Source organism: Schistocerca americana, chromosome 7 (genome assembly GCF_021461395.2).
Source record: "Schistocerca americana isolate TAMUIC-IGC-003095 chromosome 7, iqSchAmer2.1, whole genome shotgun sequence".
Taxonomy (NCBI): Eukaryota; Metazoa; Arthropoda; class Insecta; order Orthoptera; family Acrididae; genus Schistocerca; species Schistocerca americana.
The window spans coordinates 175,316,244-175,342,784 of NC_060125.1; the positions used below are offsets into that span (position 1 = coordinate 175,316,244).

Here is a 26,541-nt window from a genome sequence, read left to right on the forward strand (position 1 = left end):
AAATTTCTACAAAATCATGTCAAACATGATTTTTGTAAAATTACAAAAATAGACCAAATTCAGTTTTCTTTTAGAAAATCTGTGTTTTCCATAATTGATATGATACTAATCATAGTTGGAAAGAGCATACTGTCATGCATTCAAAATAAAATAGTGTTCGATTTTCCAATGTGCACCAACAGTACCTGAAAATGAAGGATGAATTTGAGGGAATGTACCACAACAAAATGCTATGTTGCAGCAACCTGTTGCCCATGTTTTATTACATGTGGTTTTTATTTTGAAACTGACAAGTAATGTCGCACTATATTGCATTGGTCCATGGTGAAATTCCCACTACTGGTTTGAGACCGTGAAACGGCAACTTCATCACCATAGGGGTCATACCCAATAGCTGTGGAATACCAGCCACAGGCGAGGCGGGTGGGTAGTACTTATCTGCTTACAAAGTAATACACTAAGTACCTTTATTTTTGATTCTCAAATCCATAGGAGTATGTCGTGTAGGTGGCAAGCAAAAAGTAATATCACTTATGATTTTAAACTTCTCAACATTGCAGTTACATTGTTCAAAATTTTTGAGCCACTTTCTGCTGTTTGTTTTCTGGAAATTGATACTGTCAGTAAGATAACAATTGTTAAATGAACAGAGAATGTGGAAATCGGCTGTTGTTTTGGAACCTAATAAGCATCCTGGCTTTCGAGCCAGTAAAATAAATGAGCTGGACCTTGAGGATGGATATATTTTATCAGTGCATACATCAATAATGTTGCAATGTTGAGAATTTAAAATAAAAATTGAAATTACTATTTGCTTGCTGCCTGTGACCTACAGATTTGATGACTGGAGATAACATACTGAGCAAATGGCTTTGTGAGCAGACAGGTACCACCACAAGCCTTTAGAACCTAAATTAAGAAACTGAGCTATGTGCTTGGGGACCTGAAGGAAGAAACCCATCCATGGCTGGTATTGCACAGTTATCGGGCTTGACGTCTGTGGCAATGGAGTTACTAGTTCCTGTTCTTGAACCAGTAGTGACAATGTCACCATGAATCAGTGCAATATAGTGAGATATTGCTGTCAGTTTAAAAATAAAAAACACATGCAACGAAACACGGGCAACAGGTTGCTGCATTGAAGCCTATTGCCTTGGGCCTGCTAAAAATTCTCTCTCATTTTCAGGTATTGTAAGCACCCACTGGAAAATCTGAATGCTTGAAACATGCTCTTTACAAATGTGATTAGTCTGAAGTCAGTTATGGAAAACATATTTTCTAAAAGCAAATTGAATGTGATATATTTTTGTAATTTTTATTAAAAACAAGTTTGAGCTGGTTTTGTAGAAATTTAGAGATAAGAATGTAAATAATTTATTATATTGGAAACACGTTACTAAGTTGTTGTTGTCCAAAATTTTATGTTTATTATGACTTCAGACAATGACATATAAAAAGCCAAAGTGAAAACTTTATTCACAGTACAATTTTTCCACCTAGATTGCCTCAATTCAAGTAGCACTGTTATCCCGTGTTGGAAATTTTACCCATTTTTCTGGGGGGTGAGGGGTCTTAAAATTCATTATTTCAAATGAGAGTGGTTTTTGAGGTTTGATAGAAAACACCAAGAGTAAAAAAGTGTCAAATATATACTATTTTTACCTTCTTGCAGAAATAACCATGTTTTAAACGAATTTGCAGACTTCTGGAAAATAGTAGATGAATGAAATTTTGTATTCCATGTCCTTGTACTACCAAATACTGTGTATTAAGTTTCATGTTCAGCGTTTGTGTAGTTTACTCAATTAGATATAAGAATCCAAAGTTAACATTTTTTGCATGCCGTGATTTTCATGCCCAAATTTGATTCAAATTATCTAGCATTGTTTGTCCATGTTGGATAATCAAATACAGTTAAAACTGTGGTATTTATAGTGAACCCAGTGTGGAGAGTTTTACAGAACACAGTTCTTTGCAAAATCATGTTGAAAATTCCACATTTTTTACTTTTTTTACTCAATTTTAACCTTTTCATTTAATTTATTTAGTGTTGGAAAGTGGTAAACAAAGAAACTTTATATTTGAGAACCTAGTCTTGTTAGGTTACTACATACCTAGGTTCACGTTCTTCATACCTTTAGTCCCCGAGATATATGAAGCCCAACGTCAAAATTTTTTCGCAATTTTGTCTAAAGTTTTCTGGCTGAATATAGCTCATAAAATTCTTTTCATTGTTAGTCACAAGAGAACACATGCAGTTGTACAAGATGGCCAAATTTCATTTCTTTCAACAAAATGTTGTCCAAAATATAACAGCTCAAAGCCGCCAGAAATCCATGCTGACTCTGTGCAAAATCACTTATGAAGTCAAACAAGTGACTATATCTCAGCCACTATTGCTTTAGTGAATGTTAAACTTTACCAATGTTCATTGGGGTCATGTGCGACAGATCACAAACAACTTTGTCAGAATCTTGGTGGCTGAGCAGGAGAATGTTCCAAAATGAGGCGATTTGAGATGGAATGACTCGCGAGGAAGTTTGCATGCCATTTACTTCAGCACTAGCTTCAGTGACAGACAGAGTGCACTGATTTTGATACATCATGTTGTTTTTCAACTGTGAACTGTTTGTTGTTGCTGTTGGTATTGAGTGATAAATGAGCAACGGAGTGGCTGGAAAACATCATATTATTAAAGAGTATAGATCCCATATGTGCCTGTAGGGTCATAGAGATCCATAGCAAGAAAATGCACAAAAAATATGCTTGGTAGTAAATTACCAAATTGCCAAAAATGCCAACAGAGGATGTGAAGAAGAAAATGATCTCTCTGCTGTATTATTTTAGGTGAGAAATGTGTACATTGCTTCCCTACTAGGCTGGTCTTTTGTATAATTTTGCATTACGTTGAATTACTCATTTTTATTGACAATATTTTCCTTACACTTATCCCAATAAAATCCATGAGTGTTTAATGTATGGCCCTACATACTTCCCGTATTATTGTGGAAACAGATGCAGTTGGTAAACAAAATAGATAATTGAGGCTAGCGTAACAGTGCAGCATTAGTGCTAGCATCTCTCCTGTGGATAAGGCTCATCAGTAATCTATTTCATGTGTTGACATCTGCGGTGCAGTTGCATCTAGAAGAAAGCAAAAATCATCTCCCGACATACGAGCAAAATTTTTGAAATAGAGCATGTGATGATTGCAGCAGCAAATTGCTAATCACAATCAAACCACCAGTTTTACCACACCTGCACAAAAATTCAGATACCTGCATTTTTTTGTGTATATGCTGTCGTGCTTTCATGACCACCAGTGTGCCCCCCGTACAAAATTAACAAAGTTGTAAGCTTCTGTTCTCCAGGTGGTGGTTGTACACCAGTTAGCACACTTGACTTGCATTTGGGGGACAACATTTCAAATCTGGGTCCGGTCATCCTGATTTAGCTTAAATTTATTGATTTCCCTGAATCACTCCAGGCAAATGCTAGAAAAGTTCCTTTGAAAGAGCATGGCTGATTTCCTTCCCCATCCTCAAAACATTCAAAGCTTTTCTTCCATCCCTAATGACCTCGATGGGACGTTAAGCCCCAGTCTTTTTTCTTTCCGTGGTGCTGTACTTCAAATCGACAACTTTAGTGGCCAAAAAAATAAATACCAAGCATATGCTTTGATATTCATTCCCTTGTGTGTTCTCCTCTGTTTGTTCAGTGTAAATGCTTATTCACAGGTACATGTCAGTATTGGTGTGCACTAGCGACTTCCCTGTCCTTTGTCTGCAAATGCGTATTCGCTTTGTAACTTCTCATTTCTTTTTTATTATTAGAACAACATTTGTGCTTACCTGTTATCTTTCAAGCACATGTAAACTGTCCGTAACTTCAGCAACAATAAGAAGTGTGATGTAGTTTAACACTCATTACCTATTATTGAGATCCATTAGCAGCTAAAAAGTACCATCCTCTTTACATTAAACAGTGTGCTTTCATTCTGTATCAACACAGACCAAGAATTCTGAAAGGAACCATGTCATGTGAAAACATAAATCATTTTCTTTTGCTATTGGCTTTAGTTACTAGAGGAAGATGTAAGCAGATACACAGACTGGAAATCTGTCACACTCATATTACAAGAGTAAAGTCCCTGTACTTACCTGAAGATGAACTGGTAAACAAACAGAAAAATATTCATGTATGTCCGAGGGGAGGACTGATGCTCAGATCATCTTCCAATGGTAAAACATGAATCACATGCATAATAGCACATCAGTGAATTATGCATGGATAATCTGCAGACCAGATAATCAGGACCTTGCTGTACTTTATTTCAGTTGTTATTAAGGAAGATGGTTTTAGCACATTCCCACACATTGCCATGCCAGTTTTTACTCTTTCTCTAGTGAGTGCATCAGCATCCCCACATTATTAGTTAGCTTTTTCCTAATTTCATACACATAGCTCCCCCCCCCTCCCACCAACCCCCTCTCCCCCATATCTACCTGAAACTGTGTATTGATGGACTGTCATTCAAAGCACTCTCAAAGTTCTGTCCTAAAGCATAACCATCTTCACTATGTACTCCTGATCAACCAGTATACAATAAGTGCTTATAGATAATTCAGTGTAACATTCTAATTTAAATACTTTTATCTCAGTGCAAATTTTACTGTTCTCACCACCAATAAATGTTTCAGGTGTGGGCGTTATCAGTCCATAATCTGCTCTATTCATTTCCTGGTGAACATGCACGGTCAAGTTTCTTCAAGAATATAGGACAAGGTGTTACACAGCTACATGTTGATGGAGCAAGTCGTTTGTTTTCGTGTGGTGCAGATGGCTCAATGAAAGTGCGCCAGCTGCCAGAGAGAGAAGCTGCTGTACATACTTTGTACTAGTTTGCTTTTCATTAGTGGGTGACTTAAATTTCGGCTGTGCTTCAAATTCTATAAAATGCATCTTACATTTGTACTGTTTCTTTGAAAACTTAGCAGTGTGACATGTGCATATAAAATGTTAATCTGCTGTGTGTTTCATTGTTGCTCCCGCATCAGTGTTCAAGAATGAGGCTGGCATGTAAGATTAGTGCTAAACGTGGGCAAAATGGATGTGTTTGTCCGTATTAAGTGGACTAGCATACATATTATTCATGTTCTTATGATAATTCGTGTGCTGTAATGGACTTTCAGTGACTATCTTATTTCAGAATTATTTATAAAACAACATGATATGATTGTGTTGTGGACAAGACTGTTTTACTTTGAATGTCTTATGCCTTAACATTAATGGGACTGCATTCCTTTTTGTAAGTTGTACTTGATGTTAGACTGTTTGAGCCAAGACATGTATTTCTGTACTAAAGTTTTCTAAACAGGGTCACCACATGTGAATTTATTTAATTTCGGTATTGATTGAGATCTGTGAGCAATAGAATATATATTTTTAGCAACAGTATTTTGCCCCCATACATAAACTGTAGTGATATTATAAGAAAGTGGGTTCATGTTGTGTCTCCCAGGCAGCAGGGAAGTATCCCAAAATATTTGCACTGTATGAATATATCCTCTAGTGACATGAACAATAAAATCAAGTGTTCACATTTTGTGGGCACAACTGTTCTATTTACATATGATGACAAAAGAGGTAATCATCTCTTTTGTTTAACATGAACAATAAAATCAACTGTTCACATTTTGTGGGCACAACTGTTCTATTTACATGTGATGACAAAAGAGGTAATCATCTCTTTTGTTTAAACATTGATTCTTATAATATTGCTACTTAGTTTGATTCTATTATTGCAAGTGCGAGGAATGTGGAAATAGGCTAATTGAGCTTTATGCAAGTGCATCAATAAAGTGCTGTGACAGGAAATTCTCAGTATATTATTGCAAGGCGTAGTTCAGTTGGTAGCCTTAAATTCAATAACCAGAAAATGTGATTAAAGGTACAATAATTTTTACTCCAAAGGTCTAGTCCTGTATGATACTTCACTAGAGAAACACTAATTGTTCATCATGTGCGGGATATGAACAATTCCTGAGATTGTGTAGATAAATACTTTATCTAGTAGTATGTGTCCATGCCCAGTTATTGTATATACACATTGTAAAATGCGCTGTATCAAAGACATAATCAGTGTAAATATTCCTCTTCCATTTTGACATCTGATATTTTATTCTGTAGATATTAGTAACTGTAAATCTCCCATAATCCTTCTGGTTTGTTGATCAGTATTCCAATTTAGTAATACAGTTTTAGTACTTTAAGTTGTTTGAAATGTGCAGATTTTATTAAGTGAAGTTTGTGGATTTCATTAGTATTTTGTTACCTAAATGTACATCCAATTATATTATATAGACAAGGAAGCAGATTGACAACAAGAGAGAATATTTTTTTAGTATGTTTAAAATAGATTTTTCCCACTTTGGGAAACAGGATTTTGGTTCTATACTGATTCTTTCTGCCTTTATATTGTTTTTAAAAAGAGAATATTCTTGTCAGAATAGTTCCCTTCTATAAGCCAGGATGATAATGCCGTGATCTATACATTTTTTAAAAAAATGAATTATTGTTGTGTTTGAGCCAATAAACAGCATTCCATTCCACTTATCTAAAGAGCTCCAACTCTGTTACTATTATCTCAAACTAACGGACAACTAAAAGAATGTTAAATGTTGCTGAATTGTGCACTCTACGTACACTTAAAATAGCCCCATTTAAAATCTGTAACTAGAAAGAACGTAGTTATCTCTGTTCCTGCAAGCCATTGAACTTTATCCTACGTTATGTTATTACACATTGTTAATTTTTTTTAATTTAAGTATACTAGGAAGTGTTCATAAACAAGAGTCCATATGGTTCCTGTTCTTGTAAAAGAATACTTTTTGCTTCCACTGTTGTTGAGTGATAGCTACATTATATTTCTCTGAATGTGTGAACCATTGTGTTTTGCAGCTTTTACACACAAAAAAACTTTTACATAAATGCTTGTCAGTTGTTACAAAAATTATAAAATAGTATCTGTGATAATTGTTATCTGATTGTTATTGATTTTATACTTGAGAAGCATTTTTAAATACAACGTTAAAGTCTTATCATATTATTTGCATTTACTTTCAAGTTACCTTTTTTCTTTTTAGATAACTCTCTGTGATCTTTAGTACTCTCCATGTGAAATAAATTGTACATCACAGAAAGTTGACATGTGTGTATTAGGATCATGTAAATACTGCTATAAGGGTGCTAAGAACCTATTCATATGTGATGATAAAGGGTGCATCTGTTTTGGAAATACTGTAGATAGTTTTTCATTCATTCCTTCCCCTCAAAGCTACAAGGCAAAACTGCCTTCCAAGTGCTTTTTATTATTTATTTGTTTATTGTTCCAATATTTCCATCTGTCTTACTTTTTTTTTCTACGCCAACTGGAAGTTTTTGTTCTGCTTCCCTCTAGGATGCAAATTACATATTTCTTTCAATAGCACACAGGGTGGGTCTTCTTCGCTGTGGTTTGTAGGCACCAAATATCTATATCCCCCCCCCCCCCCCCCCACACACACACACACACACACACACACACACACACACACACAAAGTCCTTACCTGCAATCTGTGATTCTTTCATTAGCTGTGTGTACCTAAAACTATCTTCATGAGGCTCAGAAAAACCTTCAGCTTTGAAATGTAATATGACAGTTTGATTAAATTTTCTTTGTATTTTTTTTAAACAGTAAAGAAGTTGGAAACAAGTGCTTACATAAGACACCTGATGCCTTTAGAACATATTGTTAATGTGTATGTTGCTCTATTGGAAGAGAAAATTTGTTGAGCAGTAGAGACTTAAGTTTGTTGGCCTATTATTTATTGGTCTGAAAAGGAGAGTAGTCTGTGTAAATTAAACTAACCATTGTTGAAAATGTTATTTGAATACCGAGAGTTCGAATTTTCTATATATATATATATATATAAATGTGTGTGTGTATATATATATATTTATGTATGTGTGTATACTCAAGTTTCTTGATAATATATTATCTTCAAGATGTAATATTGAGTTAATTATTGTTGGTCCTTTAATGAATATTAATATATTCTGGTAAACATGATTTGCATTTTGTATTTTGTTTGTTTTATTCTATCATCTGTGACATTCAGCACTTTGCTGTCATCGTAGCTGGTTGATTTTGAGCCCCACTAACTGCAAGCTTAGATCTGTGATGATTGTGAGCCTACATAATACATCAGCAATACAGATTCATCATCTCTTTGTGTTGGAGGCCTCAAACTTCACAGACAAGTAGATAAATGCTGTTTCACATGGAATAAGCAATTTTCCAAATTCCTTAACAAAGAACTTGTTGGGTTTATGCCTGTCATCAATGGTGGCTTTAAAAAGCAGATAGGTCAGGACTTATTGAGAATTGTTACTTTTAAATTACAGATCATGGCAGCATTAATGTGGCCAATATAGAATACCTGGTGTTGAATAATCAGTGAACATGTTGTTCTAATCCACAATAATGATTGCCCATACAACTGTCCATAACACATTTTCTGCAGGTGTTATACTGGGTTATGGTTGAGCATCCATTCTATAATGATGATGCTCACACAACTTTTCACAGATCTGAAGAAATTTCTGTTATTGGTAACATTTCCCAGTGCCAAAAAGGTGTTGATGGCTTCACACACTGGTTATAATACTAGATAGCGAACTACTACGACACAGCAATACAAAAGTTTATACCGATGTATGAAATGCATCTTTGTCCTGATGCTGATACTGGTGAGAAGTATCTCAGCCATAATTGTATATCTTCCACTATATGCTTCAGACCACTTCATTTTCTGTATTTTTTCAATCCTGGGTAAACTTAATTTCTGGATAACTCTACTACCCTTAACACATATTGTATGATGTCACAATAGATGCATCTATGGCAAGCTGCTTTTGTAGACTATGTAACAACTATTTATCTTTAATAACAACTAACAAATTTTATGTAATTTACTAAATTAGATGGACTCACACTCACAAAAGAGTGGAATCCAAATCTTCATATGACCATCCAGATTTAGATTTTCTATGCTTCCCACAAATTGCTTAAGAAAATATCGCTTCAGTTCCTGTGAAAACGATATATCCAATTTCCTTCTCCACCCTTGGCCTATCCAGGTCTGTGTAGCACCGTTTCTGCAGTTTCAACACTAATATATATGTCTTGATATTTTTTTTCCGTGGACATCAGAACATCATTTGTGTCCTTCGGGCATTTTACCTTGTGTCATAGATGAAAATGTTCAAGTTCCGTTTTAAAGACTGAACATCGATTTCTGGGTACGAAGGTACCACATCATATCCTATCTCCTCTGACAGCACTTTTTTCAAGGAAACCTGTTGCTTCATGTCAGATTGGTCAAGTATTTGTTATCTAAGGCCTCTGGCAGCCATATCAATGAGTTCAGCATATCCTTAACTGTAAAGTTCTTCAAGTGACATAAATGCATGTGGATTTGTGCCACATCTCCTACAATCTTACAGCAAACCCAAGCCGATTCATGCTTATCTACCCCACTTCATCACCACTTTTATTCATACCAACAAAGTTCATGAAAACTTGGAATATTGTCTTTTTAGTGAATAATGTGAGTGGATTTGATTTAGTGGCACAGTGCCACTCATGTCTGAAACTTAATATTATTTAGATAGGACCATAAATAAGCTTCAGAAATGTGTACATTGCACCTAATAAGAACATAAACAACCATTAAGGGGAAGTCTTTTTTTATGGTTGTGTCTTATTAAATTTTCCTTCATAACTCAAATAATCACTACTGGTTCGAGATTAATGCAGCTTTGATGTGACAATGTCTTGTTCCACTTCAAGTATATAAAAAAAAAAAAGTTGTGACATGGGAATTTACCTGTCCAGCATCCGCTTTTTACAGCAATCTGTAATTCACAGGCAATATTCTTATATCATTTTTTTAAACACTTCCACTATATGTTTTGTAGGATTGTGTTACTCTAACCCAAAACAAGAAGTTCTAGTTGATACACAAAAACAATACATTGTTAAAGATTTTAATTCATTTCATCCCAAACAGATGTCCTGCACAAAGGCCCATAGCCATGTAGGTGACACAGGCTACGTCCCTCTTCTTTCCACCTCAATTTAAAAAAATAAAAATAAAAAACAGCAGTTGATCAGATTTTTACATAAAATAAAAACAAAAACTGACGTCTTAAAATTTTACATGTTTTGTTATTTAAGCATAGTACTGTGATGCTGAACATTGGCTTCTCTGATCCTGACGGCTTCTCAACAGCCAGCGAAGATGGCTTGATTATGCTGAGATTCCTTGAATATGAACAGTTTTAATGGATATTTTTACATGATTAATACATTCAGTTCCATGATCTACTCCAATTCAAATTACTTTGTGATTGCATTGGCAGGGTGCGGGAGTGGTGGCCAGTGTTGGTGTGCAACCAGCCTCACAAGGCACTTCACATACCTTCAAAACAACACAGTGAGCCCATGGCACTTGAGAAAGTGCAATGCTTGGATGGTGGCTTGTCCCTGTCACTCAACTCAGTGAAATGTCAATTGCACAGTAATTTTAGTTGAGTATAGATTTCATTAGGAATGTGCACCGCTAGGTTTTGAAGTAGGAATTTGTTTTCTGTAATGCTATGCACATACCCATTGAGTAGTAAATGAATTACAGAACAAGTCCCAGTTCGAATGACTGAAAGTCCAAATTACAGCATGTTTTTCTGAAAAAATTATTCAAAGCTGTAGTTTGAGGGTTGCTGAATTATGTAATTCTGTTAGAGATGGTAAAGGGCTTGGGAGAGCAGTTGGATATTGTCTTAAAAAAAAAGGGTAGTAAGATGGTCATGACCAAAAGAAAAACTATGCTAATGGAATGTAGTTGAATCAAATCAAGTGATGTTGATGGAATTACATTAAGACTTGAGTTACTAGAAGTAGTAGGTAAATTTTGCTCTTTGGGTAGCAAAATAACTGATTATGGCCAAAGTAGAGAGGGTATAAAATGTTGATTGGCAATAGCATGAAAAACACTTCTAAAAAAGAGCAATTTGTTAACATCTGATGCAAATTTATGTGTCAGGAATTATTTTTCTGGAGTGTAGTGATGAACTGCAATAAAATGAAAATATTCAGATATGAAGAGAGCTTTTGAAATGTGGGACTACAGAAGAATGTTGAAGATTAGATGAGTAGACTGGAGAGAAAAGAAACGTATGGCACAACTTAAAGAGAGAACCGGTTCAAGGGGACACCCTGGGGCATCAAGGAATAGTCCATTTGGTAATGAAGGCAATTGTGTGTGTGTTGGGTACGTCGGGGTAGAGGGATTCCTAAGCATGAATACAGAAAGGTTCAAATAGATATAGGCTGCATTAGTTATTCAGTGATGAAGAGGCTCGCTCAGGCTGAGTACTGTTGAGAGCTGCATCACCTTTGGACTGAAGAGCAAATGTGCATAATGTTTTAATTAGGACACCCAAATTATAATTTGTAGGTGGTGTGGGGGTGTTAAGGCATATATCTCTCTCTCTCTCTCTCTCCCTCCCTCCCTCCCTCCCTCCCTCCCTCCCTCCCTCCCTCCCTCCCTCCCTCCCTCCCCCACCTTTCTCTCCCCCCCCCCCCTGTATGCGCAGGCTAATCTGAGGAACTACTGTAGGGAATTTAGGAACTTTAATAGTTAGAGCAATTAATGAAGAAGGTTGTGTGTAGATTAATGTGTAACCATTTTGTTTAAATGACAGATTTAAGTCCAACGAGCTGCGAAAACAATGCCTTCACCATCCGGCAGAACTCTTCGGAAATACAGCAATAGGCAGTACAACATGCCATGTCAAAACAGACAGTGTGTGGTGGCAAACACTTTCAGCCTGTTGTCTGTACATCAAAGGAAGACCAGTGCTTGCACGCATTTACTCAATGTGGGCCCCCCAAGGGGCTCACAGCTCCTTGATGAGTAAGTGCTTGGTTACCATGGGGCCCCAGCCCGTGCAGCACCGCTTCTCTTTCAGTGCTGCTTGTCTCCTCTTCTTCTGTCCTTTTCCCCTGTTTTGGGGAGATGTCTCGTGCCTCCATAGGCTCTTCAAGTTCATTTGCATTGGCTTACTTATAGGTCTCTCCTCTCTTGTACTGCTCTTACCCTATACTGTTCTTTCCCTGTATCGCTCTTTCCCTGCATTGCTCTTTCCCTGCATTGCTCCTTCCCTGCACTGCTCCTTCCCTGCACTGCTCCTTCCCTGCGCTGCCCCTCCCCTGCGCTGCCCCTCCCCTGCGCTGCCCCTCCCCTGCTCTGCCCTTTTCCTGCACTGCTCCTTTCCTGCACTGTTCTTCCCCTGCACTGCCCTTCCCTATTTCCTCTTTCCCTGTTCTGCTCTTTCCTTGTACCTTTCTTTCCTTGTTCTGCTCTCTTTTTCCTCCGCTGTGGCGTTTGAGGCCATCCTTCCCTCCCTCCTTTCCTTTTTTTTTTTGTCTCTCCTTCTCCCTGTGTGTGTCTGACGGCCACCCACACGTTCGACGCATAGCAAGAGACTGGGAAACGGGTAATTCCCAGCCCCAGGTTGGCATGTAGGGCCTACATGTACCCCCTGGTACCGGCCAGGCCCAGGGAGGGGTGATTGCCTGAGCTGTTACGTTCCTCCTCTGCCGATTGGTCCCTCCGTCTGTCGTTCAGGAGGTATGACCTACGGTGTAGACAAAAAGAAAGTGGAATGAGGCTCCTGCCTCAATGTCTCTTCCTGTTGCGCTCCAATATCTAGTAGTCTTATGTTTAGACAAAAACCAGACTTTTGCTTCTGTAAACGCCTTTGTTATTCAGAAAGGTGTGGATGGCATCTCCGGCCCTGTGAAGTCATGCTCTTGTCTCCACAATGGAACACTGCTTTTGGAAATTGGTAGTGTTCTCCAGGCCCAGAAACTACTCAAGGTCCAAACCCTCCACGAATATCATATAAGTGGAGGCGCACAGGACACTTAATTCGTCCCGTGGTGTTATCTACACCCGGCTGGTGGATGGGGTGACGGAGGTCAAAATAACTAATTATCTATCGGATCAGAGCGTTACTGCTGTTCATAGAGTTATGAAGAAGGAAGCTGCCGATTTGGTACCCACTCGCACATTATTCCTGACTTACGATCGGTTAAAGATTCCTACCAAGATCAAGGCAGGCTATGAAGTCACCTCTGTGCACCCTTACATTCCCAATCTGTTGAGGTGTTATAACTGCCACCAGTTCAATCATATCAGCACATCATGTAAAAATGCGGCAAAATGTGTCACTTGTAGCAGGGATGCACACGAGGGCGCCTGTCCACCTCCTTCCACCGCTGCATTAGTTGTCATGGAGAACATGCTGCTTCTTCTCGTTCTTGTCCCATCTATCAAGACGACCAGGCTGTTCAGGAGATATGGGTGAAGGAGAAGGTACATTATCCTGTTGCCCGGAAACTGTTGGCGAGCCGTAAACCGAATGTCCCTTCACCTGGAAGCTACAGCACTGTGTTACGTCTGTCTCCAAGAAACCAAGCTACGTCTTCAAGACCATTTTGCTCTCTCCCATTTTACTTCCCTCCGGATGGACCTTCCCCTTAGGGGGGGGGGGGGATTCCTGCTTATGGCGGGGGGGGGGGGGGGGGGGGGGGCATGCTGCTTCTACGAGAGATGATGTTTGTCATTGGCCTATCCCCTTGCACACCCACCTGCAAACAGTTGCTGCCTGTGTTTTCCTTCCCGAATTTACCTTCTTCCTCTGCACCATTTATATCGCTTCGTCTTCTGCTGTCACTAGGGCAGACCTGATGCAGCTTGTTGCTCTGCTTCCTCCCCCCTTTCTGCTCATCGGTGACACCAACGCCCATCATCTCTTTGGGGCTCGACTGTCGCCTGCCCGAGAAGTTGTCTTTCGGCACATCTTCTTAATCATCTTAATCTTGTGTGCCTTAACACTAGCGATGCGACGTTTCTCTCTTATTCTACGCACACATATTCCCACATAGCCCTCTCGATCTCCTCTGACCAGCTCGCTCGACGTCTCGAGTGGTGTGCTCTTTCTGATACTTCCTCGAGTGACCACTTCCCTTGTTTGACTCGCCTGTACAGTCATACCTCACCACAGCGGCCTGCTCATTGGAAATTCTCTCTTGCTGACTGGAGGCTATATTCCTCCTAGGCAGTCTTTGACGAATGGCCGCTTCCCAGCTGTGATGATCAGGTCAAGCACCTCGTGTACATTATTCTCTCGGCTGCCAAAACTTCTATCCCTCATACTACTACTTCCCCTGTCGGGTCCTGGTCTCTTGGTGGACTGTGGAGTGCGGTAATGCGATTCGTGCCCGATGACGTGCGCTTCACGTCTTTCACCATCATACTACATTAACGAACTGCATCTGCTACAAGCAACTACGTGCACAGTACTGCCGCACTGTTAAGCAAAACAAGAAATCATGCTGGGTTTCCTTCACCATCTCGTTCAACAGTTTTACTCCGTTCGCTCTCGTTTGGGATGGCCTGCACCGGCTTTCTGTGACTACCACTCACTCCCTGATCCCTGGTCTGACTGTGGCGGGAAACGTCATAGTTGACCCTATAGATGTTTCCAACGCTTTGGGCCAGTGCTTTGCGGAGGTTTCAAGCTCCACCCATTACCACCCTGCCTTCCTTCGTCGAAAACAGGTGGAGGAGGCTCATGCAATCTCTTTTCTCTCTTTGAATCGAGAATGCTACAATACTCCTTTTACTATGAGGGAGCTCGAAAGTCCTTCCCCCCCCCCCCCCCCCCCCCCCCCCTCATCCAGGTCTTCTGCTCCTTGACTCGATACAATCCACATCCTCATGCTGCAGAATCTTCCTCCTGCAGGAAAATGCTTTCTCCTCGATATCTACAACCGTATTTGGACTGACGGTGTATTTCCCACACTTTGGTGTGAAGCTATTATTGTTCCCCTACTTAAGCCTGGTAAAGATAAATCTCTTCCTTCCAGCTATCGTCCAATTTCCCGTACCAGCAGCATTTGTTAGGTGATGGAACACTTGATCAATGGTCGATTGGTGTGTTGGCTGGAGTCACACCATCTTCTCACTAACGCTCAGTGTGGGTTCCGAAAGCGCTGCTCAGCAGTTGATCATCTTGTCACCCTGTCGACGTTCATCACGAATAATTTTCTGCAGAAGTGACAAACTGTGGCCGTTTTCTTTGATTTGGAGAAAGCCTATGATACCTGTTGGCGGATAGGCATTCTATGTACTATGCACACATGGGGCCTTCACGGTCGTCTTCCCACTTTCATCTGGGAATTTTTAACAGACTGTGTTTTCCGGGAATGTACGGGTTCCTCCTTGTGCCACACCTTTTCACAGGAGAATGGGGTGGCTCAGGTCTCCATATTGAGTGTTGTCCTCTTCGCCATAGCCATCAACCTCATTATGGACTGCCCTCCAGCTGGCATTTCCGGTTCTCTTTTTGTTGACGACTTTGCTATTTATTGCAGCTCCCAGCGGATGTCTCTCCTGCAACGCTGTCTTCAGCATTGTCTGGACCGTCTCTATTCGTGGAGTGTCACAAGTGTTTTCCGCTTTTCTGCTACCAAATCCGTTCGCGTCAATTTCTGGCGGTACAAGGCGTTCCTTCCACCATCCTTGCGACTGGGCCAAAATGCTCTCCCTTTTGTGGATGCAATGAAGTTCTTACGTCTTACGTTCGATAGGAAACTCAGTAGATCTCCCTACGTGTCCTACCTGGGTGCATGCTGCACCCTGTCCCTAAATGTCCTTTGTATATTGAGTGGTACCTCTTGGGGAGTTGACCAGACTGTCCTCCTCCGCCTCTATTGATCTCTTGTCCACTCCAAGTTGGATTATGGATGCATTGTCTACTCCTCTGCACAGCCGTCTCTCGTACGCCATCTAAATACAATACATCATTTGTGGATCCGTCTCACCACTGGTGCCTTCCGTACTAGCTCTGTTGAGAGTCTCTACGCAGAAGCCAGTGAACTACCACTGTCATATCGACCAGACATCCTACTCAGTAGGTATGTGTGTCGGCTTTCTTCCATGCAAGGCCACCCAGCCTTCAACCCTTTTTTTGATGACATTCTTGACTGCCAGTACGAGATATGCATTTCTTATCTGCGGACTTCCGGCGACCACTTTCGTCACCTGCTTCAGCAGCTGTAGTTCACACTTCCTACCACTATCCAAGTGGGGGAGAGCCCTTCACCACCTTGGCTTCAGACACAAGTTTGTGTTCGTTTTGAACTCAGCTCATTCCCAAAGTATTTGACTCCCGAGCCGACCTATTGCTGCAAATTTCTCGAACTTCGCTCACAACTTGCCGATAGCATATTTTTGTACACTGATAGTTCCAAGTCCGCCCAAGGTGTTGGCTGTCCTTTTGTCATCAGGGCTGATAAGTTTCAATACCAGCATTTCGACCAGTGCACAATTTTTACAGCAGAGCATTTTGCCCTCTATCGGGCTGTTCAATACGTCCGGAGGCACCAGCTCACTCGCTGTGTGATCTGCTCTGACTCCCTCGGTGCCCTCCAGAGTCTAGATGATCGTGATCCAGTCCAACCCATAATTCGACGGATCCAGGACTGCCTCCATTTGTTCCTGGCCATGTTTGTGTGCCTGGAAATGCTGCTGAACCCAAGGCTGCAGTCCATCTCAGTCAGCCCACCTCTTACTCTGTTCCCTCACAAGATACTTATACTTTTCTCTATCGGCATATCACGTCACTTTGGCATGACCATTGGTGCTCCCTTCATTGGAACAAACTCAGAGATGTCAAACCTCTCCCAACAGCCTGGTCAACTTCCTCCTGGCTGTCTCGCCATGAGGAAGTAATGTTAGCTCGGTTGTGAATAGGGCACTGCCGCTTTAGTCACTGCCATTTGTTAAGTGGCGACCCTGCATCCAGCTGTCGTTTCTGTAGCCAGCCATTAACAGTCAGACATTTTCTGATCCTCTGCCCTTATTTTAGCCACTTACGTCTCAGGGTCGGGCTGCCGCCCGCTTTGCCGGACATTTTAGCGGATGACGTGCGAGCTGTGGCTCATGTTTTCAGTTTTTTTAAAAAGCAGTCATATGACAAAAGAGATTTGATTTCTACCTGGTGACTCCGGTGTCTTGTCGATGTCTTTTAGATACTCTTCCATAACGTCTTGATGTTTTCGTTTTTTTTCCTTCCTTCTTCTATTAGACCTTACAGTGGTTTTTTACCCTCGCAGTCACAGCATTCTATGGTCCTCTACTGGGCGCTTATGACCTTAGATGTGCTGCGCCCTATAACCCACCAAAAAAAACTCGATGTGGATGTGCATTAACATATTCAGATATATTCTTTTACAACACTGAAATTGTACATGAGATTGTATTCGTGAGTTTCTACAAGAAGGAAACACACGCAATCTTCTTGGCACCTCAAAAATAGAATATGGAATGGGATCCAGGAATTCCCTGCCGATGACTACTGAGAATTTTGAGAGATGTAAGCAGGTGTTTGGGGGGACATTTCTAAAAACGATGACAGTGCAGGGGAGCTCCCATTTCTGCTTCCCTCGCATCAGCAGCCCCAAATCACATGTAATTTTCTCTGCAAATTCTTCGAAAAACAATGAACAGTGCGTTACTTAACTTCGAAATATCGTTGTGATAACCACTTCATCATCATACTGCAATGCGAGACAATAAAATGCGGAAGAGTCAAATATTTTTACCGAATAGCTTTCTTGCAATCGTTTGAGAATAATTTCATGTTTAAAAATCATGCAAATTCATGTGACTATGAAATTCTCCACATTATGTAAATTGAACTTTGAAAAGGAATTTCTAAAAGTGTGCATGTCTGTATCAACATCTCACAAAAACAGATAGATAACAGCAGGTATTAGGAAGTGCTGCCATACACTAAAGTACCTCAGTTCCATGATCCAGAATTATTAAATTTATATCATGATTACAAAAAGATCTATAGGAAGGTGCTGATTGCTGCAAAAGGTCACTTAATGACAAAATAATATATAATGCAGAGAATAAAAGCAAAGCAGTCTGGGATGTTATAAAAAACGGAAACAGGCAGAGGCAAAAAAACGCAGAATAACGTACTGTTAAAGGAGGAGTATAAGGTAATAAATGATCCACAATACTTAGCAAACTATGTAAAAGAGCATTTTTCTGATATTACAGAGATGTTACAGCAAAAATTCCCCAAAAGTAATATAACACCTGTAAATAATGTTGCAATAAATACAATACTTTCAACCACAGAGAATGAAGTCAATAAAACTGTTCAAATACTAAAAAATAAAAAGTCAGTAGGCATAGATGAAGTACCAATATGTGTACTGAAACCATGGAGTTGGTTGTTTTGAAGCCAGTGGGCGGGGCCTGCCGCCATCTTGGTTCCCCCAAAACATTAGCAGGCAAGTGTTTACAATTCTTTCGTGTTCGTTGTTTCTGTCGTGTGCACGCGATATTTATTTTATATAGTAAATGTTACACTGTTTTAGTGAACAACATAGCATAAGGAACGCAACTTCAATCGTTTTTCTGGTCTTAAATGCATATTCGATGCAGTAATACGACATCAAAATATGAAGCTTCTGGCCTCAGTTCTGTAATTCCTTTTTGTTTATACAACGAATAACCGAGAAGAGAAGTATATGCTGTGAAAAGCGTGCTTTCATAATCCATTTCTATTCACTTTCATTGTGTGTGTGTGTCGATAATTGATAAAGCCAGAACTCCAAAACAATGATTGATAGTTTACAGGCACCGATTTGTATTCGTTGTATTTTCAAGTCAAATGCAGATTTTAAATGTTCAGGTTTGCAAGAAACTTGCCTTATTTCCTTTGGTGTCCCATAGATGTATGCAGGGACGATATAAACAACCCAGCTGTCATGTCAGCAAAGTGAAAGGTTCGTTAAATTACGAAGGAAAAGAACGGAATTTAAGATTGTCAGGCCCATCGTAGTTTACACATCTACTTTGTTTTTAAATTGTACCTACCAAGTGACATTCAGTGTGGCAAATAACAGCAATTTACAGGTTAACACGACAACACAGTGATTAATATAATGATCTAAATAGCCTGGACATCGATAGGGAACTTTGTTTTAACAAATATGTAAACCTTTAAGTACTCATAATTTAACCACTGTAACATGTGTTCCACAGATTTTACTGACGATTTAATTAACTACATGAAGTTACGCTACTTTTATATTAAATTATCGCATTTTAAAACATTAGTCTACATTTCCAGGATATTTCTTGCCAGGACTCTTCAGTTACTTGGGAATAACCAAACAATGAAAACCAAGTGTATTGCTCACCTCCAGAGAGTTCTTCGCATTGGACTGATAGGAAATCTAAAGTCAAATCACAGAAATAAAACCATACTGTATTACTTTACAGTGCATCAGAATTTCAAGTATATATAAGAAAATAGCGATTAAATAAGTCCACTTAGGGATGAAATGTGATTTGTTTAGACTACAATCAGAACGATTAGTACACCAGTAAGCGACGCAAGCCAGCATTTTTTATCAAAACACTTCACGGCTACACGAAATCAAACTACCAGAAGCGAATGTTTTGTTTTTTATCAAAACACTTCACGGCTACACGAAATCAAACTACCAGAAGCGAATGTTTTGGGGTAGCTAACATGGCGGATCTTGACTTGGGTCGGCTTCAAGTTTGTGACGTCATGACAACTCCTCTTATTTTTACCTCCATGACTGAAACGATGCATAGAGATTATACAAGGCCTCTTCACAGATATAATAAATGCATCATTCACATCAGGGAAATTTTCAGAACAGTTAAAACAGGCAATAGTTCTACATCTACATCTACATGAATACTCTGCAAATCACACTTAAGTGCGTGGCAGAGAGTTCATCGAACCACCTACACAATTCTCTATTATTCCAATCTCGCATAGCGCGCGGAAAGAACGAACACCTGTATCTTTCCGTACAAGCTCTGATTGCCCTTATTTTATCATGATGATCGTTTCTCCCTATGTAGGTCAGTGTCAACAAAATATTTTCGTATTCAGAGGAGAAAGCTGGCGATCGGAGTTTCGCGAGAAGATGCCGTTGTAACGAAAAAGACCTTTCCTTAAATGATGTTCAGCCCAATTCCTGTATCATTTCAGTGACACTCTCTCCTATATTTCGGTTTAATATAAAACGTGCTGCCCATCTGTGAACTTTTTCAATGTACTCTGTCAGTCCTATCTTGTAAAGATCCCACACTGCACAGCAGTATTCTAAAAAAGGGCGGACGCATAGTGTAGGCAGTCTGCTTAGTAGATCTGTTACATTTTGTAAGTGTCCTGCCAATAAAACGCAGTCTTTGGTTAGCCTCCCCAACAAAATTTTCTGTATGTTCCTTCTAATTTTGGTTGAAAAAACCGGAAATTTCTTCTGGAATATTTTCAAACGTTCCCGCTTCGTCTCGTACAGTTTCATTGACTTCCGACAGGTGGCAGCGCTGTACGGAGCTGTTAAAATGGCGTCTGTAACGGATGTGCGTTGCAAACAACGGGCAGTGATCGAGTTTCTTTTGGCGGAAAACCAGGGCATCTCAGATATTCATAGGCTCTTGCAGAATGTCTACGGTGATCTGGCAGTGGACAAAAGCACGGTGAGTCGTTGGGCAAGCGTGTGTCATCATCGCCGCAAGGTCAAGCAAGACTGACTGATCTCCCGCGTGCGGGCCAGCTGTGCACAGCTGTGACTCCTGCAATGGCGGAGTGTGCGAACACACTCGTTCGAGATGATCGACGGATCACCATCAAACAACTCAGTGCTCAACTTGACATCTCTGTTGGTAGTGCTGTCATAATTGTTCACCAGTTGGGATATTCAAAGGTTTGTTCCTGCTGGGTCCCTCGCTGTCTAACCGAACACCATAAAGAGCAAAGGAGAACCATCTGTGCGGAATTGCTTGCTCGTCATGTGGCTGAGGGTGACAATTTCTTGTCAAAGATTGTTACAGGCGATGAAACATGGGTTCATCACTTCGAACCTGAAACAAAACGGCAATCAATGGAGTGGCGCCACACCCACTCCCCTGCCAAGAAAAAGTTTAAAGCCATACCCTCAGCCGGTAAAGTCATGGTTACAGTCTTCTGGGACGCTGAAGGGGTTATTCTGTTCGATGTCCTTCCCCATGGTCAAACGATCAACTCTGAAGTGTATTGTGCTACTCTTCAGAAATTGAAGAAACGAGTTCAGCGTGTTCGTAGGCACAAAAATCTGAACGAACTTCTCCTTCTTCATGACAATGCAACACCTCACACAAGTCGACAGGAGCTCACAAAACGTCAGTGGACTGTTCTTCCTCACTGAACGAACTTCTTCTTCATGACAACGCAAGACCTCACACAAATCGACAGGAGCTCACAAAACTTCAGTGGACTGTTCTTCCTCATGCACCCTACAGCCCCGATCTCGCACCGTCGGATTTCCATATGTTTGGCCCAATGATGGACGCAATCCGTGGGAGGCACTACGCGGATGATGAAGAAGTTATTGATGCAGTACGACGTTGGCTCCGACATCGACCAGTGGAATGGTACCGTGCAGGCATACAGGCCCTCATTTCAAGGTGGCGTAAGGCCGTAGCATTGAATGGAGATTACGTTGAAAAATAGCGTTGTGTAGCTTGTATTTCAATGCTGAATAAAACAACCCCTGTTTCAGAAAAAAAATGTGTTGCATTACTTATTGAACTGCCCTCGTATTTCTAGATTCGTAATTAATGAAGGTACCCAGGAAGAATAGCTCGTTGCTGCTGCAGAACTAACAATAGCTTATAGAGCTGTCAAGCATCACCAATCCTTAAGTTCTCTTGACGGTACATAAAAGTGAATGCTGCTATGTGTTTTGAGTCTGATGTCGCCTCAGAGCAGTCTACAGCCAGGGCCAAAACTGCAGCGATTGTCGAAAATATTCTCGCACCAAATGCTTAAAACAATTGGAAGGAGCTTCATGTTACTGCATAGTCACAGGCGCATCGAACCACAAGGCTGAAAAGATGTTTCCCTTAGTTGTTCAATACTTTACTGGATCTGACGGAATCCAACAGAAGCTGTTGAAGTTTGATTCCATGAACAACAAAACATCGAGACAACTGCAAAGTTTTGTCTAGACACTGTAACATAACTGCAAATTAGATTAGCTAAGTTAATCGGTCTTTGTGCAGGGAGTATCAATAGCAACTTTGGAGGGGTTCATCGACGTGGCCAGCGGAATGTGTCTCAACAAGTTAAAGGAGGACTAGGGAAAAATGTAGAAGGAATTCGATGCCCTGCTCATATTCTCCAAAATACCATGTTAAGTGCTGATAGAATCTTAACTAACGACATTGAAATAATCATCATAAAAATATTTAATTATTTTTTAATATGCACGGTAAGGACAGAGAACCTGAAAGAGCTTTGCTTATACGTTGATGTCACTCATCAGACTCTTCTGTTTCACTCGAAAACAAGATGACTGTCCTTACTGCCCACTGTTGAGAGAATTCTTAAACTTCGGATTCCCTTAAATCAATTTTTTGACGCCGAAGACAGGCCACTGAAAATAATTTCAAATTTTTTTGTAGTCTGATCAATGAAAATTACTTCATGTTTCTGCAGTAAAACTTGGTTCTATTTGAAAAAATATAAAAAGCATGAGGAAGAATAAAGTCTCAATAATTTAAATAAGAAATATATTAATCGACAATCAGAGATGTGTGAATGAAAGGAAGACTGCCAGTTTTATTAGCATGCAAACCAAGATGAATCTGAACAAAGTAAAGAATGAGAATCCTAATCGAAGGATAATTAATTTGATTTCGAAATCTGAAGAAGAAACAATGGCTTTCTACACCATAGCATTTGATGGCTTACAGAAATGGGCTATTTATTTTAATAAATATCAAATATTTGATTGGATGGTGCTACCTGAAGACCCAGATTGGGTGATAATTGAAAACACTATTATGTACCTGACTAAAAAGGTGTGAAGATTTCAATCGACAACTGTTTTCAGGAATATTATGTACTTCCAAAGCTTTTTAGAAACTAAGAGTGACTTGGAAGAGTGGAAGTCTAAACACTCTGTAGAATAAAGGGGGATTTACTTTCTTAAGGAAACCGAAAATCCTGATCGGAAATGCCAACTGCTAAAATTATGTGAGTATTTGTTTTCTATTCCTGTACACAATGCCACTGTGGAAAAAGTATTTTCGCTGATGTCGGCCCAGTGGACAGATGAAAGAAATCGACCACTGCCAAGGACTGAGGAATCAATCTTGGAGTGCCAATTTAACTACAAGCCGAGTTGCATGGAGTTTTATAAAAACGAAAAATGGGAAAAAGACTTGTTGAATAAAGTGAAACCTTCCGAAAAATATGGTGTACCAACTATTTCTGCCACAGCAAGATCCATGTAATTGTGTTCTAACTGGAAAGTAGTTATATTAAGTAAATTTTTTTCTTCATTCTATACCCTCATCTCACAGTGTCCCAATGAGGTCCAAGCTAGGTATGGCATCACAAATCACCGTTTATATTCCTTCAATGTATCACGCCTTGGTGGCTACCGAGCTTCATAATTGCTTGAAGGCTCGTTGCCGTAAAATACCACTGCGACTTCCACATAAAAAGTGGCAATGAATGTTCGATCGGACTTTGTTAAATCAGATTTGCGGGTTCAATTTGCATACAGTAAAATACTTAAATGGTGTGATGCTACAAGCAGTTGGGGGGTTGCCTTCCAACTCTGTGAGCGCAATTTCCCATCACATCCATGTGGAAAATATAAATTCATTAACAAATTCAGTACTGTGGCATCAAAAAGTTATCTACAGGAGTGGCAGACACTTGATATTTAAGAAGGATAAAATTATTAGTTCACAAATGTACATAGGATTAGATTTGGCAACATTACCTCTTCCTACAGTGTCGGTGAAAACAAAAGCAAGTTACAAGAAGATCAAGTCTGCTCGTGCATAAAAAATAATTGGTTTCTTTAGGAAAAATGAATGCAGTTTTTCAAACAATGGAAATTCCAGGTTGGAATATCAACAATATATGGAAAGGATAGATCACTACTCACAGACCCGTTGAGTTGCAGACAAGCACAACGAAAACAGAACCTCTCTGCAACTCAACGGGTCATCTTTACCAAATGTGGTTTCTCCATAGAGATCTGTTTTACCTTTCATATAATAGCCTCTAAATTTGCATTAATATTTGTTAATTAGGCATTGACATAATACATTATTAGAAATATATGATGGATACTTCACAGAGTAACTGTTCCAGAGTAATAGTCTCCCAATTGGATCTCCAGGGGAGACGTTTTGTGATGATGAATCCAACAAAAGAAGAGGGTGCGAGAGAAGGAATGAAGTGCAAATTCAGAGTCAGAACTTTGCACATTGGGACACTGATGAGAAAGAGTCAAGAGATTGTAGACATGGTACAAAGAAGGAAGGTAAATATTCAGTGCTTACAAGAGATCAGGTGGAAGGGTGACAGAGCCAAACTATTGACAGAAGGATACAAGTTGTTCTATAGCAGTGCAGACAAAGAGTCCAGAAACGGAGTAGGGATTATTGTGGATAAAGATCTAAAATAGGAAACCTGTGGAGTGGACAGAATCAATGACAGAATCATGCATGTAAAAATTACAATCGGAGGAGACGTCATCACAGTTCTAGGTGTGTATGCACCCCAGACAGGGTGTTCGGAGGAAGAGAAGGACGAATTTTGGAAAACCCTAGATGGAGTAACAATGGAAATACCAGACAATAAAAGGGTGATATTGGGCGAGATTTAAATGGACATGTTGGTGAGAGGAGAAGTGGGAAAGACAGAATTCATAGTGGATGGAGTTATGGAGAAAGAAATGCAGCAGGGCACAAGATTGCCGAATACGCTGCATCTTTTGACCTTACGATCGCCAATACCTACTTCAATCATAGAAGAGAACAACTTATAACGTACAGGAGCGGAGACCATAAAAATCAGTTAGACTACTTGTTGTCCAGAAGGAAATACATAAAGGAAATAAAGAATACCAAGTTTATATACAGTGAAAGCGTGGCTGCACAACACATACCCGTAGTGGGCGATTATGAAATGGTAGTGGGGAAAAGACATAAATGTATCAAGTGAGGAGAACAACGAATAAAGAGGTGGAAACTGAAAGAAGAGGTGTCGTGAGAAAAATTCAAGGAAACAGTATTAAGGGTAGTTAAATTACCATGGAATGTACAGGGGTGATGGCGTTATAATAGCAATGTAATTACAAAAGCTGAAAAAGACGTGCTGGGTGTAGCAACAGGAAAGGGACCACCAGAAGATAAGGAGGCATGGTGGTTGTATGAGGAGGTTCAGAAAGCGATAAAAGTGAAGAAAGAGACAAAAAACAATGGAACTTAACAGGAAGACAGGAGGAAAGAGAAGTCTACAAGACTGCAAAAAAGATGGCAAAAAGAGCTGAGGCAATGGAAGAGGCGTACGAAGAGCTGGAAAGAAGACAGGACGGCAGGCAACTCCTACGGATTGCTAGAGCAACAGATAAGGCGACCAAGGACATAACATCAATGAGGCAGATAAAGGATGAATTAGGTGTAGCATTACACGACCTTGAGAAGATCCTCAGTAGGTGGTGGGAGTACTTTTAATGAGGAAAATGTACGAGAGAAGTATGAGGATGGAGATATAAATGAAGGATAGCTGTAAAACCAAAACTATTACAGCAGACAATCAGCAAAAATTGAGCATAATACTGAAAATGCAGATTCTAACACGGACAGTCTTGTACATAATGGAAATGACGACGTGTGTTACAGAGTATCACAGTAACTACACAAAACGTAGACAATAACGAAAATCTGATAGCAAGTATGTTTAGTAGAGTGAATTAAGCAATGTCAGAGGCTCTGATGGGGGCCGAATGTATTATTGTTAGATCCATTGGCTCTGGTACAGCCCGTGCGGCTGCCAAAAGTCACTGACCATTGCAAATCAGATCAAGCAAACTGGGCACAATCCAAACTAAGTTGAATAACATACAAACTGATCTCACTACCTTAAAATCCGGACATGATGAGATCAAAGCAGACATAGTCACACTGCAACACAGTAACACTATACTAAACACCAAAGTTGGCGAAATAAATACTCTACTCACTGATCAAGTTATGGGTTTACACACCCAGATTAACATACTTTGTGAGCAACAGGGTCAACTACTAAAATCGAAACTTTGTTCAATCAGAATAAGAAATACGAGGATCAGCAGAAGTTACTTCTATCTGATGAGAAGTTGTGTTCTAATCATGATACACGAAATACACAAGTAGTACATGTTGCTGAGGCGAACACTTCTGTAAACACGTGTTTCAGAACTACACTCCTGGAAATTGAAATAAGAACACCGTGAATTCATTGTCCCAGGAAGGGGA

At 39.9% G+C, this 26,541-nt stretch overlaps 1 protein-coding gene across 1 annotated transcript in view; it reads left to right on the forward strand.

Moving 5' to 3' along the window:
* The window catches only part of LOC124621800 (dmX-like protein 2), a 351,417-nt gene extending 343,364 nt beyond the window's left edge, over positions 1-8,053 (forward strand). The window contains exon 57 of the mRNA XM_047147237.1: positions 4,701-8,053. Within this exon, the coding sequence (XP_047003193.1) occupies positions 4,701-4,901 (201 nt within the window). The 3' untranslated portion in view covers positions 4,902-8,053. The remainder of the gene's footprint in view (positions 1-4,700) is intronic.
* The last annotated feature ends 18,488 nt before the right edge of the window (positions 8,054-26,541 follow it).